Source organism: Macrobrachium nipponense, chromosome 30 (genome assembly GCF_015104395.2).
Source record: "Macrobrachium nipponense isolate FS-2020 chromosome 30, ASM1510439v2, whole genome shotgun sequence".
NCBI lineage: Eukaryota > Metazoa > Arthropoda > Malacostraca > Decapoda > Palaemonidae > Macrobrachium > Macrobrachium nipponense.
The window spans coordinates 10,503,391-10,527,029 of NC_087218.1; the positions used below are offsets into that span (position 1 = coordinate 10,503,391).

General features: G+C 35.4%; 1 protein-coding gene across 1 annotated transcript in view; it reads right to left on the bottom strand.

The window, feature by feature from the left end:
- The window catches only part of LOC135202272 (carboxypeptidase M-like), a 227,676-nt gene that overhangs the window by 5,688 nt on the left and 198,349 nt on the right, over positions 1-23,639 (bottom strand). Inside the window, 10 exon segments of the mRNA XM_064231579.1 lie at positions 1,458-1,517; positions 3,079-3,171; positions 4,884-5,060; positions 5,627-5,745; positions 6,759-6,935; positions 14,541-14,570; positions 15,234-15,311; positions 15,314-15,420; positions 17,940-18,076; positions 19,736-19,869. Coding sequence (XP_064087649.1) covers positions 1,458-1,517; positions 3,079-3,171; positions 4,884-5,060; positions 5,627-5,745; positions 6,759-6,935; positions 14,541-14,570; positions 15,234-15,311; positions 15,314-15,420; positions 17,940-18,076; positions 19,736-19,869 — 1,112 coding nt within the window.

The window sequence follows — 23,639 nt, forward strand, 5'->3', positions numbered from 1 at the left end:
CGGGTATTATTTATGTTGAATGTTTATTTATAGTGAATGTTTAAACTTAGGCACTTGTGTGTAACACGAAATAATTAAAACTTTTGTATTTTCATACCACTTCACAGATTAGTTAACCAGAAAAATTTGTACATACAACTGTACTATATGTACTGTATTGGTCTTCCTTAAATCCTGTAACTTGTATTATTTGAATAACTGGTATCCACTCTCAGTGGTCCTGAAGAAAGCTTTTCTTTTTGAGGGAGAGAATGATATAACTGTCTTGAATATATATAACTACAAGTATTAAAAAACCAATATCTAAAACGTGTTAAGGCGTAAATGGTTATATAACAATGGTATATTCTCCTATATGTAATCATAGTATAGCATGGAAAATTAACTGAATATCTTAAAACAAGCCTGATCTGATTGATATGATTAACTGATCAACAAGGCATTTGTAATGATAAAAACAGCAGCTAGCCATAGTGCTGGGTTGCTCAATGACACCTGAATTAGGGAGAAAGAGAAACAAATTAATGAGAATTTGTCATTATGAAAGTGTTGGAAGCCACAGAATGAAAATACTCCCTTACCTAAGGAATTATTACCTACTGAATTTTATAAGCATAGAATTGAAACTAAGAGGCCATCTTCCAAGTGTTGTACAACAATGTTACTAATACCCTTAGCAAGAATCACCAATTTTACAAGAGACAGTGATCAGCTGCAACAACTGCAATGATACTATTTTACAGAAAGTAAATACTACATGGCATTAAATCAATAGCCTAATTTTCAAATTGCACAAATCTATCCTGTACTCATTACACAATATGTAATGCAAGAGTTAATAGTTTTTCTTTCTCAGCAGTAAGCTACCTTTACCTATGTCTACCAAGTTTTAAAACCTTTGTGCTCTATGGTTCACAGTATACTATTAAGGAAGGAACACGGTCAAATTATGTTATACATTCACATAGTAAAATTAAACTTGAAAAACATGAAAAATAAAACTTGAAAAACATGAAAAATATATCTTACACTAACAGTTAAAAATCTTCTAGTAATTAATGAGGAAGAAAATTTGAACCTTTATTTTCCCCTGCAACTCTAACAAAGCTGAAAGTGCAGGTGGTTTAACTATGAAGCTAACCCCCAAAATTCTATTCTTTTTGTCATAATAACAGCCGACAAAAAGTGAACTTTGCCTAATGATTCAAATCCCAAAGGCAACAAAAACCTAGAAATTATAACAAAACACAGGTCACTAATGTTATTTCGCAAGATACCAACCATCAAAATATACAACATCAGTGGGCATATGAATTATGAATATGTACCTTATGGCTTCTGTATTACTATCAAAGAAAAGTAGTAAGGTACATAATAATTAGAAATAAACTTTTTGGAACTTTTTAAATGAATAAAAGAAAAACAACAAGATAACTTATGAAAACAGTATGTCCTACCCCTGCTGCAGAAGGAGGAGGCCGCTGCTGGTTGCGTGAAGGTAGTACATCTGGTCCCAGCTAAAATAGAAGAAATTAACTAGACTCACATTCATTACTCTTAATTACTTCTCTAGACATTAGCGAGTAAATTAGTTACAACAAACAACTTGATATTTACATATATCAGATGGAAGAAATCTTTGAGAAAACCAGGTATCACTGTAGTATTTAATTAACTGATTGACAGGTACTGATAGATTTTAGTAGGTAAATTCATTCCAATAGGCTTTACGAGTGCACAGCTACATTAAACTTCTGTCTGCATGGGAAAGCCTTCTTTGTCCCATTGCCTGGACTACAACCAAAATTTCCTAGAGTAAAATGAGAGCAAAACTTGTAAAATAACGAAAGGCTACCTTTAATTGGATCGGCAGATAGCTAAACTAAATTAAACGGCTATATTAGCAACGAGGACAAAATATGATATGTTGAGGTCTTACACATAGTTAGCAAGACGCTTACAGTATTACACTACAGAGCCTAATCTCCTTTGTACAGTTACTTTCACATAATAACTAAGCTGAAGAGGAAAGTTGCTGTTAGTTGGATAAGTTTGCTAAACTGTTTGCTACAAGTCTGCTACAATAGCAGCTCAGATTAGTGAATAAACCGCCTTTACATTATCTTTTGTTTAAATTGGGGGTTCAGTCAATATATTGTGTTACATTTACATTAATGCAAAGTGCTCAAGACACTGCTTACCTCTTTACCCAACAGATCGTGCTAATTACCATGATCCCAATAATACTGGGAATAGGTCTAATTATCCAGTGACAAGAAGATGCTAACCTAGCCCACATTGTAGCAAAATTTCATGGAAGTTTCAATTAATTATTGCAGGTTTCAGCACTATTAAATACCTAAACTGCAACATACTAAATTGAGTTGAATCCTATTTACTGTTTTCAACAGGCAGTATTGAAATCTATACCAAAGTTGTTTTCAAAATTAGTGAGCTTAGGTTGCCAATCTTAGTTCCCATACATTCACAATAAGGGCATCAAATAACAAATCATTGCCCATGTACACTGAACCTCCATCACAAGTTTTTATATTAAAAAAATAAATTCTCTTAAGTGCTATTTCATGTGATCTGGTGTTTTGCATTTACTATTGAAGATGAATACTGAACTCATCTTCAGTGAAAGGTCCAAAATACCGCCCAACATTATTAGGAACTGTGACTTCCCATGACCATTAGTGTGTGTATTACTCGGAAGAGATGTCCTCTTTCATGCAGTAGACATTAAGGTCCACCAAGATCATGCAATGAATAAAATTAAGCTATCACTTATTTCCCCACTAAAAACTGCTTATAAATTGCGCAGTAATTGTGGTAAATCTCTAATGTAATCTATAGTTAATCCTTGGTATTACTGGCTCTTGGGTTATTTACCATAGCATTAAAAGGATGAATTCTCATTTCATTATAAGTCACAGATAAAAGTATTGAACTAGGTTACAAACATGGATAAAAGATGATAAATCATAACTGCAATTACTACTGAATTATGGTGTAATTACGATAACTTATTTAATTAGTAAAAGAGAAAATTTACAGAAGGCAAGAAATACTTACAGGCGTACGGTATAGTGTAAGGTTCAACAAAGTAGGATTGGATTCTACCACAACAAACTCTTCTTCATGAGGCTGGAAGCCTTCTGCATATATCTGAAATATAGAATGGAAATAACATCATAAAGGTTGCTAAATGAGCAAAAACTTATGCTAACACAAGGTAAGCATAACAAATCAACTTGTATCATATTGTAAAGATGTAAGTCAGGCAATACTGATAAAACACTACTGAAATGACTGAAATTTCAAGCCTATTATACAGTACAAGATTTAGTTGCTTTACCAACTGTTTATACAATTTGTATATAATGAAAAACTATTGATACAATGTAGTATTTGCTTATAATATATATACGTACAGTATATATACCTATATACTATAATTAGTAATATATATACTATATATATATATATAATATATATTATATATAGTATATATATATATATATATATATATATATCGAGCTACAATGTCCTTTAAATATCTAATTCGCCTCTACCTCGGAATTATATATTTTCATATATGCTTAACCGAAGGGGAATTTTTTCTCGATAATAGACTTGCCTGGATCGGGATGCGAACCCAGGATCCTTTCAAGTCCAGGAACGTCAGTGGAAGCTTTTACCTACTACACTGACGTTCCTGGACTTGAAAGGATCCTGGGTTCGCGTCCCGATCCAGGCAAGTCTATTATCGAGAAAAAATTCCCCTTCAGTTAAGCATATATGAAAATATATTAATTCCGAGGTAGAGCGAATTAGATATTAAAGAGGACATTGTAGCTCGATGTATGTATATGAATCACGGAAAAGTGATATGACTTATATATATATATATATATATATATATATATATATATATTAATATATATATATATATATATATACACACACACCGATCGTACTTACAAAGTAGTACACTACTGTATAGTATACAGTAAATTGAATTTTAAGATGATAAAATGTAATAATAGTGTGGTGACTTCATATCATACTGTACTTAAATAAGCATGAAGAGCACAGTAGTAACCAACTTAAAAATGATCCAATGTAAACTTTCTTAAAGAATTTGTGTGCTTGGTTTAATCTTACATTTAAATACTAACAACATTCAAAGCTATGTCATTTTCAAGTTGCATTCACTAAAATAATCTCAACGTACGGTTAATCATAAAGTTGACACACTCGAGATGTCGTTTCTACCCAAGAAAGCAGCTGCTCTGATAAAATGGTTAATTCCAATGAAGCCTAGAGAGAAATTCACATGACAAAACCACAGTTTTCACAGACATTGGAATCTAATATTGATGTCTATTTTAGTTTATGCTAGAAAATCAAATTATACAAAATGAGATACATATCCTTTAGCTATAGTTTAGTAATACTTTGCTCAAAATGCTTCCACATACTAAAGATGAGAGGTTTGTTTTCATAAATGCAAATTTAGTTAGTTCCTCTCATAATTCTTTAAATCGCATCCTAATGTTGGCACGACTTCAAGTAAATTACACACTGTATTTGCTACAATTTACCATTACCTTCATAATACCAATTACATCCCAATTAAAATTTCCCTCTGTTACAATCTTAAATCTAAAATGTCAGCATTCATTAATATGATATTTAATTAACTGCATGACCAAAACTGATGAACATTGATAATGAGTCACTGAACCTTCCATTAGAGAAAATCCTCAAAAACACATACAACAAGATTCTATTCAAAATTGCATCTGAGTTACATAAATGACTAATAGAATTTTGTAAGCAGAATTCTCTTGTTTTAGGATACTTAAATGACTAACCTCTAATGTATAAACTCCTGGCAGAAGAATACGCCAGTATTCTCCATGTTTGGTTGTCTGGAAGCCAACGTCTCTGCTCTTTATTTTAATAGAAGCACCTTCAATGGGGTGGTTTTCCTCATCTTTTACAAAACCACGAACACCACGGTGGACTTCACCCAAGTACCGAACTAGTGCCTGTTCACATTATTATTTATAAATATTTATAAATATGAAGTAGAATGCATTATTGTAGTCAAGAGTGTATTATGTACGATATCAATTTCACAAGTCTACCTACAGAAGCTAAAATCTTACAAAAATTTTGGGTTTCTTAGTAAAATCTTGCTGTTTGAATATTCTTTTCATATGATTACCACAACCAAAGAGTATAAGAATGAAGTTGAAATTTAGCTGCAAAATATACTACTATACTCTTGTATTCACTAAATGACTAACAAATTAGCAAAAGATTAATGCGAGTGAGCTTAGCTCCACCAAACAAATGAAAAAAGATGTAATATGAACCATCATGGACAATTTGGTCAAGATTAACTGCAAAGATTACTACTACAATTAACATCTGGTGAGAAAACAGGATCAAGAATAATTAACCCACCCTTCTATGGGTCTTCCCTTTCAAAATTACAGTAATTATTTAAAAAAATAAGGGCACGAAAAACTTAACGACCTTTGAACAATCTCCCAAAGTGCTGTTGCACCTGTAATAATACACTAGTGACCTGAGTGCCACGAAGACTAACCTTTTTGTTATCTTCCCAGAATTTGGAAAGCTCATCTGCTGGTGGATACTTGCAGCAAGAAAGTTCAATTGTTATATCCATGCAACCATGCCAGACATAATTGTAATCCTGCATTCCACCTGGTAGAAAATGAATATACAGTATATGGTAGTATGTATATAGTCAACGTTATTAGTTATTCTTCTCAACATAATAAAGTTTTAAGTTATGCTTAAATAGTGAGAATTTTACCAACTACAAATTTTGTAGGAGTATATGACAGAAAAATATAACACTAAAAGTCACTAAAATAGGTACTAAACATATCAACTAAGCTATAATTTCATACAGTTTTAAATACAGCAAATACCAAAAAACACCAGATCTAGAGTATTAACAGTATAATTTTGAATGAGGGAGTATTTTATAACGTACGTTTCACTTCGAAATTAATGTCATGATAATTTTGCATTTTTATTATACTTGATAACATTTCCAACATCTCACCTTCATGTCAGTATTACTACATCTCTGCAAGAAATCTTCCCTCACACAAGGCACAATCCCAAAATCAAGAGAATGAATTTATTGTAAGTAGGTAGTACAACATTCGCATTGTCAATTAAGTACAAAAACTAATGAAACGGCATTTATTCCTGTGGCACGAATGTGACATTTAGTGTAATGTCACCCTTTGATAATTAATAAATTCCAAGTTTGGGCGCGTATGACTTTCCTTCAGTTAATTTTTACTTTAATACTACGATCACTCTTTTGAGCTCCATGCTGACTACCAGCGCCAAGAGAATGAATGAATGCTAAAACAGAAATAAAAGTCAGGACAAATCTCGGTAACAACGAATTTCAGATATATTTTTGTGTGATCTTCGAAATAGGCATAGCTACTATTAGGGTGATGTAAAGGCACAGCATAAAATCTTTAAAATCTTAAAACATCGAGTTGTTGCATTATATATAATAGGTATAATAGTATATATAACCAATGAAGTTTAACGAGTCAAGACGTGAATCCTGCCATAATACTATTGGCAATTACTCGTGCTAATACTGACAAGTGCCCATGCACTTCCCAGTTTACCATAAGAATAAAAACAAACCCATAGCCATATAAACAACACAATACCTATCTCACCTGTTAGAGGATACCAAGCAGCTCCATTGGTCGTCCCGTTCTGGAAGGTGGGCGCTCCAGGCTTGCACGGGAGTCCCAGGTGCATCGTGGCATGATTGAAGGCATACATTCCTGCCAGATGCTTAAAGACGTCGTCGTCGGGGGTGAGGGAGGGGGTGGACGTGAACTGCTGGAAGACTGACAAGTTGACACGGATTAGTACGATCAGGTCCGCTTTCTCAAGCCGAGAAAGAGAAGAAGAAAGTCCTTACGAAGAGGGATTTTTTCTTTTTCTTAGCTACATCAAGAAGTCTACGTTTCGTCAGGGAGTATTATACGTCCTCGTGGATAAAGCTTTGAAAATGTGTCAAGACAAGGGAAACAAGGAAACGAACCGGTTACAGCAAAGGCTCAGTCTAATCAATTTTAGTTTGTAGGTAACAAGTAGATTTTACATACGATGTACACAAATATATTTCAAACGATCCTTGTTCATTGTTCATCTAAATTATGCTGGGCACATGCCAGAACTGGCATCCCATAAACTCTAGGATTAACAGCCAAGGGAAGAAAATCTTGCGTGTTAGTTACTACACACATTCCTTAATGCTGGCACGGTTCCAAACGTTTATTCAACCTTACGGAGGCGTTCAAAATGTTCAGAGTTCGAACGCCAGTACACTCCACAAATTTATCTAGATCATAACTGACTTGTTTCCCCAAAATAATTTCCTGTCTCTACAGAAAAGAACGAAAGAAGCTGAAGGCCCGTAAAGCTGATGGTATATATGAAATCACCATCAAGAAGCACGCGCGAAATTATATCAGGAATACTTACAGCTGTGTAAAGACACTAGTACAAAATATTTGTAAATTAATATCAAAGGACATTAGTAACCAACTTATAAATGTATATGCCAAGTACAATTAAGTGACCTCAAAATATATAACTTATTGAGAACTGATAATTAACTATTGTGTTCTTGTTACGTCTAGCTGAACTGATTTCGTTGTAACAGGCTACCTAAGTAAAATGCTGCATGTTTTTGGGGTTGTTTTTCCCGGTGGAAAATGAGTTCTAATCCATGCTCACCCGCACAGACAATCCTCAATCGAAAGTCTTCAAAGTTAAAGAGAATAATCTTAACATGGAAGATGTATAAGTATAACACTCTCTTGTATTGTCGAATGGAAAAGGAAACGCAGGCAATCAATGTCAAAACAAAAACGGCTTTTCCTCAGTGTGGCGTCATCTGCACTGACAAGAAGTGGCACGTTTCGACGTTGCTCTTTGTATAATAATTATTATCACTGCAATTACTCTAACATTCGATGCTGAACTGCCAATATGCAGCTAGAACTTGAAGGCCCCAGAGGTGTTCAAAGGATTTTGTTTCAGTGATGTGACTATAAATACAACAATACATCATTTTGTACGGTTATGTTATTCCTTGTATGTGGGCACGAACGACATACATAAAACGCTGATAAAATTTTGTATGTATATGCAAGTGTGTGCATGCGAAAACTACAATATTTCCTAACTTACAAATGACTACCTGGAGAACAATGCTGACAGTTTTAAAGAAGAATTGATAAAATATGGTTGAGTTGTCAACTTGTCTTGTCTTAAGTGATGTGTTGCTGGAGTCAAAAACCACTCTTTAAACAGAATGTGCAGAACATCTATTGCTACCTACTTATAGGAGGCATTTAAACGCCACTAATACAGGTTATTACAACATTAATACAATGACTGATACGTACTCGATGTGAAGACCTTCCAAAGTCTATGTTTGAAAAGCAAGATAAAACGGTGCCAATGAAGAAATAAAATGATGTCAAATCAAAAACACTGCAATTTCGCCAAAATGAAAGCAAACGAACAAAAGACAAAACTGAAATGAAGCATCTGTCTGCTCAGCATAACAATAAAAATTCAACATAAGCAAGTTCATGCAGGTGGGTTTCAATAAATGGGGCCAATGCAATGAGTCGAGAAATAAAAACAAAAGATTTTTTAAGCGTGTCTGAAAATTCAAACGCCTGTGTCTACTTTCTGACACACACACACACACACACACACACACACACACACATACACACACACACACACACACACACACATATATATATATATATATATATATATATATATATCTATATATATATATATATATATATATACATAATGTATGTATGTATGTATATATATTGACAAAGAAGATCAAGGGCAGGAACACGAAGAGATTCACATTATGCTTTAATCCTACGTTTCGTGACAACATCGCCACATCTTCAGGGATTTTTCTACAAAATAAAGTATAATATGCTAACATAAAATAAGAGCTGATCACAAGATCCAATAGTTGAAAAGTAAAATCAGTTTAATGGTAAAATTAAACAACCATTCCTCTGCTGTCCCATTGTTTTTAGCCTAATTATTCTGTCATTCCTTGTGCCTCTTGACTTTGTTTACTTTAGTGTGTTTTTCATCTTTGATGCTGAAAGGTTGGTTAAGTGTTTGAGCTGTTTTTGGCTGAGGTTTTGTGAATATTATGATTTTTATGATATTTGTTATTACTTTTATGTTTGTGTAATTTAGCTGAAATTTTTAAATGTTCTTCTCGTCATTTGTAAGTTGTTTGTAAGTGTGCATGTAATTTAAGTGTGAGAGTTGTAATTTTACCATAAAACTGATTTTACTTTTCAACTATTGGATCTTGTGATCAGCTCTTATTTTATGTTAACATATTATACTATATTTTGTAGAAAAATCCCTGAAGATGTGGCGATGTTGTCACGAAACGTAGGATTAAAGCATAATGTGAATCTCTTCGTGTTCCTTCCCTTGATCTTCTTTGTCATGTGAATAAATGCCCTGTACGTCTGACCTGTGTTATATATATATATATATATATATATATATATATATATATATATATATATATAAATATATACACACACATATTCAATTATTTTTATTTGTTCAGTAATCCAACTTAAATTTCACAAAATATGTATAAATCATTTTACTATGCCATTACCCCACATTACTCAATACTCGTTTCAAGTAAATTCACACTTAAAAGCCCTAAAACATATGGAGTAAAAAAGGATATGCATACAGTAAACTCATAAGACAATCATCTTCTACTTCGAATACTACTGGAATGAGAATATTGCATGAAGTTTGCAATAAACATCTACAATTTAACCTATTATATTTTTTGAATTATATGCAATATTTTTTGGGGGATATCATTTTCCCAAATACTCACAATGTGGTGTAAATGCCTATCCAAGCATTCATCGAGAAACGTACATAATTCACAGACTCAGACACGCCAGCGTTTAAGTACTATAAAAAATGGAAATAAAAAGCCATGCTATGTCAAAGCTATGTCAAAACAACTAACAAACTGACAAACCAGATTGACTCAAGGTCTTCATGCTTTATGTCACATTTGTGATTAACGGCAACTTTTTTTGGTTTAAAACTCCATTTAATTTTTGTTTTTATAATATGAGAGGAAGTCATTCATTTGATGTGCTGGATGAATTATAATGTTGTGTTTAGCTCTCACATTTACCTGCGAGTGTGAATTACCCACGCAACAATTTTAATCACTCTGGAAATTTACTTATTGAAAGCGGTGTCCCACCAGCAACCTCTGGCACCTTACGATCATTTTGCTGCCAAACTTCGCGCCCAAGTAGCCGATATCATTCCATACTGGTATGAATACAGGCGGCTTGAATTTAGCCACCGCCAAAGGCTATTCGGTGCCAAGTTTGTCAGCAGAGTGCCACAAGATGTCATAAAAAGGTGCCAGTCCGACACCGCCTGCAGAAGAGTAGTACATCTGACGATAGAAACACCATAGCTAAAGACACGTTTCAAACATCTTCCTCAGAAGGAACACTACAGGTGTGCATATCAACACATCTCGCTGATATTGTAGCCTCAGGCATAATCTACAAGGCAATATCCACGCATTTCCAAACGAACGCTATTGGGACGTTATATCAAATACTGACATGACAAGTCTCAATGAAGAAAGTAATAGGCAATGGTGGGTGGATGTATACAGCAGACACAAAGCAATCGCCTCTGAGCACGCAGAAGTTTCTGGTCATGACGTCACCATACGCTGGGCCAATCACAGGCTTGGGATTTGAATGATTCTCTAGTCTAGGCTTGTCGGTTTCCGTCAAAGTTTTGTTACTTTGTGACACTTTTCAAATAAAATTTCAATACTGTGCTGCAAAAGTTAAGAATGACCTCGGACAATGTCACGGTAAGGAATTTTGTTTCAATTTCTTCTCTAGAGAACCGCTGGAGATTTTACTTTCTAACAAAATGATGTAGTACTACACGGTTACACAGTCATGTGTTCAAAATTCAGCATCATATTGTTTAGAGGATAGTGTATTTTAGGAACAGCAATCTAGAGCCATGAATGACCATTATTTCTACTTTTCTAATACCACACAAAGTTTTCTGAATGAATAACAATGCTCTAAAATAAAAATAATGGACGAATAGGTAAAACAACATGAACCATGTGGTACTTAGTACAAGACAATTTCTCTTCCTGGTCATTCCGTGCTTGGGACTTAATGACGACCTAAACAAAGCACAGACATAGAACAAAATAATTAAAAAAAGATCAGAGAGTATCACATCCGCACAGATAACGCCTCGGTAGTCCTCAAGAGAGCTGTTAGCGCCAATGACGGACCAATCGTAGCGCATGACGTCAGAACCTGCAGAAACCATAGTAAAGCATGGATGGCATCACAGGACCTGCTAACCAAAAGCAGCCACGCGGGACACACAGGCTCCAAGAGACAGAGGAGGAGAAATGAGTTGGAAAATAAAACTTCATAAATCTAACTCACCAGCCGCATAATTAATCTCTTCCCTATCGGTGTCCGTGGTAGTCGCATTTAAAACACATAGGAGGCGGCTCCAATCGATAGCTGTAAACCAGGCCAACCCAAATCTCATTCATCTGATCAAAGGGACAATATTTTTCTCTTTCTCTGGACTTCTGATAGATTGTCAGATAAAAAAACGGCCTAATAAAGCATCTCTCTCTCTCTCTCTCTCTCTCTCTCTCATCTCTCTCTCCTCTCTCTCTCTCTCTCTCTCTCTCTCTCTCTCATCAAGTCTCCAGATGCAGCTGAGCCAGGAGTAGGTGAGCTGCAAAGCGGAAATGGCGCATGCGCACATATTTGCTCAGTATTTAAAACTCACATACTTTTTTTTTTTTTGTCTTTCAGGTTTACTTGTAGAATGGAGATCAAAGGATCATTTTAAGTAATCATTAAACCCAAGTGGGAAGGTATGGGAGAGACTAATAATGCTACAGGTACTTTGTATAGTTGTCTATCTCGACTAAGACACAAGCCACGCCCCTCAGCACAGTAGTAGCCTTTGTCGGTAGTCCTGTGAGACTAATGACAAACATTTTATTCACGGCAGTAACGCCAGTTAACAGTTGAGTTAGATCAATTCACTTTCATTCGTGGCAGTTTATCACTAAGTTGTTGACCTTTCCTAGACAGTGAGGCCCCAAGGATTCTACCAGGGCAGTTATATAGAACTAGTATTTATATTTACAGTCTTGTTTGTGTTTTACCGTAATCCCCAACTAGGCTATAGTAGATTCACATCACCGGTGCATCTGATGTCTAGACCAGTCACTTACGATGCTCCTGATTGGCTGTTGATAAGCCAATCACGGAGCTGGAAACTCTCAGTCTCTCTCATGGGTTCACATAGGCATGATGTATGTTTCACTTCTCCTGAGGGATACGTCTTTCAAAAGCATCCCCCAGGAGAGGTGATACATCCTGTCTATATGAACTATTTCGAGAGAGACCGAGAGTTTCCAGCCCTATCATTGGCTTATCAACAGCCAATCAGAAGCATCGTAAGGTATTGGCCTAGACATCAAATGCACGCCTGATGTGAATCTACTTTAGTACTAAACACCCCTCTGCAAAGATGGATACATACCGGGTTAAAACCCTTGTGGGGTTGGGGAGGTGGATGTCACTATCTAAGAAAGATCCCAATTTGTAACTACTGTAAATGTCCCACATCCCTGGCTTTTGTCTTAATTCATTATTCAATCATTATCAAAATAGTAACAGAGAAGAATATTTTTTCGCTTATTAGGATTATTTCAACTTACCCTGGGGTCTACTACATACTTATGGCTATTGCCATCATCATAGACAAAACTTACTTGTAGGAACGTCAATACTCTATTACACAGGTCAAGATGTTCAACTTGATATATAATGATAGTATACTAATAATAATATGGTAATCACTACATCTACGGGATTTCTTGTCCTTATGGTCACTAAGGAAAAGACAACCTATGGCTTCAAGACACTGAACATGCAAGATCAGTAAAACAGAATCAATTGAAAGGAGCAAGAGACAATATACAAAATTGTGAAAAATTATCAAAATAATCACTGAAATGATAGTGAAATGCCATTAAGTTATATTCAAATTCGCCATTCAGAAAAATTCCTTGAATTTAGCAAATCAAAAACTACGTAAGCTGTCTAATAGACATCAGTGGGACTTATTGGTTTGGCACAACTTTTCAATATAGAAATGCTAGATTTAAATCACTTACATTATATACCAAAAATGAAAAAGTTTTAATAAAATTTCTCCAGTAAAACGTTTAAAGAAAATCCCACTGATGTGAATCCTGATGGATGCAATAAAATATGGAAAAATCCTCTGAAAATCAGCTACTAAAATATTAATTTAAACAAGCCATGACAAAAAAAACCTTAGTAATCGAAACTTTCTAATCCTGATCATCAAAAAAAAAAAATAATAATTAAGATTAAACAAAGACATTACTGTGGAATCATTCTAGTGGAGATCGGCTGATTAAGAATGGTACTACTAAAACCCATCTATCATCATTGTTGATTATCTATATAATATCTATTTATCTAGATGAGTATTCGTGCGCAGTTTGACTATTAGCACTTCTATCAAGTTAATACTGAAAGCATTTAAAATTTGCTGGTAGTAACTGAATGCGGAGCGAAAAACTGATTTTGAAATATATTAGGAAAAACCAAAAACATCCAATGCAGATATCACTGCTGTTGAAGAGTGGTTTGTTATTCGAAAATACTGTAGACAAATTTATAAAGGTTGCCAATAGTCGAGAAACCTATTGTATGTGTGTGCTTATATATATATATATATATATATATATATATATATATATATATATATATATATATTATATATATTATATATATATAAGGCATCTATATTAACAATCTGTGATATATATATATATATATATATATATATATATATATATATATATTAGATCGTTAATACAGATGTCTCTATTGCCGTGATGTATTTCGAATGAGCTAACAAACACAAAAGTACCAAAATAAAAGAGTTCCAGAAGGCTCATACACAGATCTGCAAAACTAGTATAAAGAATATCTAAAACATTTCGCAGTAACTCTAAATTCTAATGAACACTGAACATCTAAAGCTACTTTTCTGTAACTGTTAAGCTGCCTATAAAGCTGCTTCTATAAACGTACATAACATACATAAACGTATAAAACTAGCGAAGCGAATATAAAAATGTAAAACTTCTAGAGGCAAAAAAAAAAAAAAAAAAAAAAAAAAAAAAAAATTTTTTTTTTTTTCTAAACATTCTGAAAAGTATCTAAAGCTTCTCGCAAGTCTATAACTGACGACACAAAACACTTTTCAAGGGACAATACCTGCACACAGAGGCTTCAGGTTGCAGTCCACTTTTGCAGAGGCAAGAAGGAAAAAGCAAAAATGTTAATCAGTACAATACACAAACATTACATGACCAAAATCCCCTTTCAAGTAGGTTTTCAATCACTTGCCGATCAGTGATTTTACGCCACAGAGCTGATTCGTTTTCATTCTCTGTGCACTCGCGTAACAGGGATTTTCTTCCGTGCAGCTAATTAGATAAGTGAAGTGGATGACAATTTTATTAACTGGGAATATTAATCCTTGATTTAACAGTTAGGTGAGGAATGTGGGAGTGAAGACTGCTTTCTCTTCCTCCTTCGAAGTCACTGCTTTCAGCAGGAATGACTCATTGATGCTACACACACACACACACACCTAATCTCGCTCTATCATACGAGAAAACTTGATTATAGAGTTAAATCGTAAATGCTGAAATTTACATCATACAGTGTTCCTTACGGTATTCCCTGTAACACTTCTTCTCTCTAACACCCACCCACCCTCCCACACACACACATACACAAACACAAACACACACACACACACACACACACATATATATATATATATATATATATATATTATATATATATATATATATATATATATATAACTTTAAAGAAAGACATAATTAAAAAACATGAAAGAATAATAAGAAATTACAAAAAAAAAAGAATCAGCTGACTCACTCGTATTGGGCGAATTATCGAAGGGGTACGAAGCGACCAGGGCCCCTCCGTGGAGGTTGGCGGAGAGGACGAACTGGATTTGGAGACCCACTGCTTCACGGCCTCCGTCTCCGGCTGGTTCCTCTTGTTGTTCTGCTTGAAGTAGTCCGGGAAGTTTCGGTTCAGGTCGAAGCCTCGGGCGTTGTACCTACGGGAAGACCCGGGTACGTTTTACCCATACATACTATGTTCTTTTATATATATATATATATATATATATATATATATATATATATATTTATATATATATATATATATATTATATATATATATATATATATATATATTATATATATATATAGATTTTAGGCATTATGCCAAACACTGGGGCACCTAAGGCCATTCAGCGCTGGAGAGGAAGTTGACAGTAAAAGGTCTGAAAGGTGAAACAGGAGGAAAACCTCAAAGCAATTGTTAGGGGAAGGTGGATAGTACGATGGAAAAAAGAGAATAGGAACGGAGGCACAGTAAAAGGAATGAAACTAGTTGCAGCTAGGGGCCGAAGGAAAGCTGCAAAGACCTTAAGTAATGCCCACAGTGCACCACATGAGGTGCACTGACGGCACTACCCCCTACTGGGTATATAGATCATTATTTAACATAATCAATTAGGCGCAATTCAGGGCGATGAAAAATCGCCGGCTCTGTATCGTGATCAGCTGCTGTTGCAGTGTGGAGTCTGTGGTGGGAGGTTGAAACCAACTTCTTTGGAAAACTTGAATTTCAAGTCAATGGCCCCTTTGGTTTGCTTGTTCCGTGTGAATAGGTTTCATCTACTGAAATAATAATAATAATAATAATACCACGAAGACGCTAAGTAAATCGAAGCTATTCGACCTCAGTGACCCTCACAGTTGCAACAGCAATGATTCTAGCCCATTATAATGATTCTGGCCCATTATAATGATTCTAGTCCATTATAATGATTCTTGTCCATTTAATGATTCAAGCCGATTATAATGATTCTAGTCCATTATATTGATTCTAGCCCATTATAATGAATCTAGCCCATTAAAATTATTCTAGTCCATTAAAATGATTCTGGCCTATTATAATGAATCTAGTCTATTATAATGATTCTAATCCATTACAATGATTCTAGCCCAATTTAATTATTCTTGTCCATTATCATGATTCTATTCCATTATAATGATTCTAGCCCATTGTAATGATTCTAGTCCATTATAATGATTCTAGTCCATTATAATGATTCTAGTCCATTATATTGATTCTAGCCTATTATAATGATTCTAGCCCATAATAATGATTCTAGTCCATTATAATTAATTTTAGGTCCCCTTATTATTGATTTTTCTAGCCTATTATAATGATTCTAGGCCATAATAATGATTCTAGTCCATTATAATGATTCTAGCCCATTATAATGATTCTAGCTCATTATAATGATTCTAGTCCACTATCATGATTCTAATCCATTATAATAATTCTAGTCCATTATAATGTTTCTAGCCCACATTAATGATTCTAATCCATGATGATTCTAATCCATTATAATGATTCTAGCCCAGTGCTTCTAAACCTTTTATGACCACGCCCGCTCTAAGAGTTGGTTCTTCCTTTCACGCCCCCCCCCCCCCCCTTGCATCTCTGAGTCAAATTCCCTCCCAGATTTAAAGGAAAATAAAAAAAATGAGAAAGAGAAGGGGTTTCGAGGGATAGGAAGGGAGGCCAATAACATGGTCAGCTCAACGAGCCTAACTAGAGTAGTAGACTAAGAACGTAACGTTACAAAGCGATACTTTTGCATTTTTTTCATTACTTCTGAATATATTAGTTCTCACTCTTGTTAAGATAATAACGAATATAATTTAAGAATTTTTTTTTTTCACTTTTCGTTAGGGCTCGCGCCTCCCCTGGAAACTGCTGACGCCCCCTTAGGGGGCGCGCCCCCCAGGTTAAGAACCACTGTTCTAGCCCATTATAATGATTCTAGTCCATTATAATGACTCTAGCCCATTATATTGGGCGTCACACTTCTTATGACATGATTCTTAACCAAACAAGGATATTGAGGGAATAATTAAAATCATGTACACGAAACCAATTGGCGTTAGTCGCCCAGCCAAAGGGTGACCTTATCACCAATGTCCTCTCACCTTGGGCCGTGCTATGTCTTTCCACAGTCTTGGCTTTGAGTACTCGGGTGCCGTTTATTTTCGTGTCGATAAATTCTTTAGCTTTGAATTCTCTACTTACATATTTCAGCAGCTTATTGTGGGTCCATTTGTATCTGAGTATATATATATATATATATATATATATATATATATATATATATATATATATAATATATATATATATATATATAGTTACATACATACATACCATACAATGCATATATGGGTATGGCAGTAAGTCACGAAGCACGAAAATATGAAAGGTAATGATTCCACAAATAAAGACAAAATCCACGAAGGCCTTTCGATTTCTTGTCCTTTACTTGGTTAAGTAAAGGACAAGAAGTCGAAGGCCTTACAGAACTCGTGTCGTTTCTCTTTCCTTCGTGGATCATGTCTTTATATGTATATGTATATGTATATATATGTTATTATATATATATATATATATATAATATTATATATATATATATTATATATATACTATATAATATAAGGAGAACCAGAAAAACTCTTAAGTAGCACTCACCTTCCTTGACCTCCCTGGCACGTGCCCTCGCGAGCCACTTCGAAACCATCCGGATTCATAGAGGGCATGATGTGGATGCGGGTGTTGTCCAGCAGCCACCGAATGTATTCATCCGTCGCGTAGTTCTTCGCTAAGTACTGCGGCAAAAGGCAAAGAAGAAGAAGATTATTAGTTCATGAAAGAAAAGAAACCGAGAGCATTGTATTAGATATCGAAACGCTCTGATAACCTGGTTATATTTATTCGAGAGTGTTTTCTGATTTTTTCTGTTTTTTTTTTCTGTTCTAAAGCAACCATGAATGTACGATTCGCTCTAATAAATTTACTTTACCCCATTGCTACAACTACTATTTCTGCTACTGCTAAAACAAGAGTAAAGCTATAATGATATTGTTATAAAATTTTATGCTTAATACTGACATGATGGGGGGCACTAATTTAATATCTCCTATTAAGTATAATTTCTTTTTTTTTTTTTTTACAATGAAAACCCCTCCGACATAAGTTGTAACTAAGGTTAGCGACATGAATAATTAGACGTATATCTAATTGTTACACAGAGGGCAATTACAACAGCGTAATTACTGACTATACGAAATATGGATAACGGCATTTATGTATACTACTATGATTAAAAAAGTAAAGCCCACAGAGGACCAATGTGAATGCTTCAGTAATTTTGTATGTTCAGATTAGAAGAATATCGTCCAAGAACGCACATTTTCTCAACAGCACAGTGTTTACTACTGATCAGAGGGGAATGTATTTTTTTCTTTGCAACAAAGGAAGGAATGCAAGTGACCTTATGAATGAATATGTCTCTAAAGGTGGTGCATATAGCATAAGAAAGGTGTCATGCACCGTTTGGGCACCTTACAGTAGAATGCTTTAACCTGCTGTCAATGTTTTCTTAGACGAGTGCTAATTCTAGAGGTAAACACCTTTTTCCTACACAGGCGAGAAAACTGAAGTTACAAGAATCTGGGTGGTACTAAATACTGTCGACAATGTTGGCTACATTGTGGGCACAGTTTTCCGTGTCGAGAATGTAGCCAACGGTTGTAGGTCCACAATAATATAGTATGTGAGTATATGGTCTTTAATGGATATTAAAAGCTTTCGAACCTTGTACTAGGTTCGAAACCTTCTAATATCCGTTAAAGACCATATAATCACATGCTATAATATTGCGCACCTGCAACCGTTGGCTACATTGAGGAGGCGTTCTAGGAGCAAGAACCCGTTCGAGCACAGAGTTGCTTTCATTAATCGAAAACAAAATTCATTGGTTACTCGGTGCAAATTTGGGGCAAGATGCACACGTGTGACACCACCGCCACCGCCCGCCCGACGAAACGAAACTCACGCGGAGGAGAGGCACTCAAAACAGTGCTCCCGCCGCCATAAACGCAATTGCAGGAGGGAGGACCATCGTACTAAACCGAGCGAGAGTCAGTGATGCCAACCCCTCTAACCCTCCATCTCCTACAGGGGACGGGGAATTACCCTACATAACTGAAAATGACCCCAACATTCTGCGGCTATGATAATAAATAAATCTTTAGAGTATGTCTGCATGCAATATCATGAATACTAATAAGCATATTGATCTAAACCTACCTTGTTACAATTACCCTACACTTAAAAATATTGCTCCGCTGTTTAAGATTTTGCCCAGATTACCCTGCGCGTAGGGACAATTACCCACCAGTTGGCAACGTAGGGCAATTACCCACCAGTTGGCAACGTAGGGCAATTACCCACCAGTTGGCAACACTGGCGAGAGACCGTCTTACCTCTATCAAGTGGAGCAGCATCTCCCTCCCGATGGCCTCGTTCCCGTGCATATTGGCGACGTACTTCACGTTCGGTTGGCCGACGATGTGATCGTAAGGGGACGACGACACCACCATCACCCACAGGTCTCTACCTGCACAGAAGAAGAAGAAAACGTCGACTGTAAACAAAGTGATGGGCCATGTAAGCGGTTTTTACGAAGAGAGCCAGCGGGCCCTGAACTTATTTTATGAGATCGTCTCTTTCCCTCCTCCCAACTTCTCCCGATGTTCTTTTTATGATGAAGTTTACTTTTTTCCTTTTTTTTGTTTGATTTACAGGAATATCGTAGATGGTTATGATACAAAGATGAACGAAGCCTCACACGATCGGTCTTAGAATGCTCAGCTTAAAGGCTTAAAGGCTCCGTGTACACTCATATGCATGTATACATACACAGTACACAATCACGTGGTCTTCAAGTGTACGTGTGTAAGTATATATGTAGGTATGTATGCAAGTGTATATGTATATGTGTAGGTGTATATATATATAATATATATATATTATATATAAAATATATATTATTTATGACCTTAGAGAGAGAGAGAGAGAGAGAGAGAGAGAGAGAGAGAGAGAGAGAGAGGGAGTGGGTGGGCGGGTATAAATCTAGTGCCTCCCGAGGGGCCAAACCATCTTTGTATTCTGGAAGTATGGCTCATAAAGCGGCGTGAGATTGCCCTGGGCGTCCCTGGCCGGGCTTTCATCTAGAATTTAGGGAGTGCCACCTAGGATTAAGCCCATCCCTATGGGGCATTATTTTCCGGTAGTGGATCATTCCCGGGCATTTCACAGAAGGGCGTGTCGCTCTCGTCTTGAGAGAGAGAGGAGAGAGAGACGAGAGAGAGAGAGAGAGAGTAGTAGTAGTATAATATATATATATATATATATATATATATATAATATATATATATGCTATTGGATCACAAGTATATATATATACTATATATATATATATATATATATATATTATCATATATATATATATATATTATATATATTATCACATCTACATCTACTGTTCTCTCTCTCTCTATCTATATATATATATATATATATATATATATATATATATATATATATCTATATATATATATATATATATATCAAGAGGCAGCAGGAAAAATGAAAAGCAGCAGTACCTAGAGCTTTCGTGTATTCTTGATACACCTCATCAGGGTATAATTAGGTGTATCAAAATACACAAAAGCGCTAGGTACTGCTGCGTTTACATTTTTCCTGCTGCCTCTTGATAATATATATATATATATCTATAATATATATAATATATAGAATATATATATCTATAATACTATCTATAGATATATACAAACGCAGGAGAAGAGCGAGAGAGGGAGAGAGAGAGAGAGAGAGAATAGTAGATGTAGATGTGATAATATATAATTAGATATATATATATATATATATACATATATATATATATATATAGTTTTATATATATATTATATATATAATATGTGTGTGCGTGTGTGTGGAGAGAAAGAGAGAGCGAGAGGAGAGAGAGAATTGCAGATGTAAGTGTGATATATATATATATATATATATATATATATATATATATATATATTATATATATATATAAATATATATATATATTATATATAGGTATATATATGTATATATATATCTATATATATAATCTACATATATTATATATAATATATATATATAGATAAATATATATATATATATATATATATATATATATATATATATAGAGAGAGAGAGAGAGAGAGAGACGAGACAGAGAGAGAGAGAGAGGACTATTCATATTATTCGAAAACAATATAAAGCCATTTCCTTTTAGCAACTGCCGCTTAAACTCGACTCCTAGGAGTTTGGAAACATTTCCCTTTAGAAAAATATTCGACGAGACGATACCCAAGAGACTATAGTAGATTCACATCAACCGTGCATTTTGACGTCTAGGCCAGTCCCTTACGACGCTCCTGATTGGCTGTTGTTAAGCCAATCACAGGGCTGGAAACTCTCAGTCTCTGTCTCGAGAGTTCACGAAGGCAGGATGTATGTTCCACCTCTCCTGAGGGATGTCTTTCAGGAGAAGTGGAACATACATCCTGCTTAGGTGACCTCTCTCGAGAGACTCAGAGTTTCCAGCCGTGTGATTGGCTCATCAACAGCCAATCAGGAGCGTCGTAAGGGACTGGCCTAGACGTCACATGCACGGTTGATGTGAATCTACTATAGTGGGATCTCTCCAGCCCCAGAGACCACTGAATGAGGGAGACGGGACTCTGGCTTCCGAGGAGAGCGTTCTTGAAAGCCGAGACGGCCGGAATCAAGAGGCTTATTTCACTGCCAGGTGGAAAGGAAAGCTCAAATGTCGCCCCTTGAACACGCCCCGCCGGCCCGATTCTCAGATTGAACCTTCCGCCCCTTGTGTAGTACTATGCGTATGTGTGTGTTTGTGTGTGTGTACACATCTCACGCATGTTTACTTTTCGCGCTATTAACTGTTACAAGAGCCTCAGGTGGAAACATTATACACACACACAGACACACACACAGAGGATTATTTTGCTTCTGGTATGCAAATTTCTAATCCCAATGGACGCCACAGAAGTCATCGGAACACATCAGATTTCATGTGATAATTTTACGAGAGAGAGAGAGAGAGAGAGAGAGAGGGAGATTATTTTGCTTCTAATATACTAATTTCTGACCGTTCTCACAGTCTAATCGACGCCATAGAAGTCATCGGAACACACCACATATCATGTGCTAATTTCGATAAACAACGAATGTAAACTATAGCAAGAAAACGTAGTACTTCTATGATAAGGAAACTCGACAGAAAGAGCTGCAGTTAGTCTTATTTCTGTTTGGAATAATAATTAAAACAATAAAACTATTTGCTGATCCAACACAATGGACACTGATAAAAAAACCTCGCAGTGATACACCTAAGGGGTTTTTAGGACCTGGGTGTAAAAGCACGCACATTAATATATATTAATATACATAAAAAACAAACATGAACTGGCTAAAATGAAATTAATACATGGGATAAAAAGAAATTATATGGGAAACTAACACTAAGAAAAAAAAAGAGGTTCGTTCTGTATTACGTGTCGCGTCTGTAACCGCGAAAGCCTATCTACAAAGGATACACAAAGTCTTTACTTCCTACTAATTCACCCTCTCTATCTATCTATCTCTCTCCTTTAAAGATTGCTGCTAACTCTCTTTTCCTCTCTTTGGAATATGAATCCGCTCTACCTCTACAACAGACTAGACCTTCTCAGCTTCTCTCTCTCTCTCTCTCTCTCTTCTCTCTCTACTTCTTCTTCTTCTTGTTTTCATTCCTAAACCTCGAAATTATCCAGAGAAATATGATCAAGCCTCGTGAACGACAATCGAGTAGGAAGATGAGATCCGTTATTAGCTGGAAGTCTTCTTCTGGCTAGAGAGTCTCTCTCTCTCTCTCTACAAAAGCTATAAAATGTCAAATTTTCATTAAAAGAATCACTCCTTATGAAGACTCCAACCCACCTACATTGATTGTTATTGACGAATAAAAATACCTCATGTTGGATTAATTTTTTTTTCCTTGTTTCAGTAAATCACTGGAGTAAAATTGAAGAAATAAATACTAAGGAAAAAGAATTCTTTCACGAGATATTCTCATCGCAATAAATATAAAGAAATAACTAATCGGTCGAATTTAAAGAACTAATAAATTGAAAAGTATCAAGACCTGAAAATAGAAATAAGAAGGATATGGGATATGCCAGTGGAAATGTACCTGTAATCACAGGGACGCTAGGACGCACGATTCCAAGATCCCTGAAAAGGAACCTGGAAAAACTAGAGGCTGAAGTA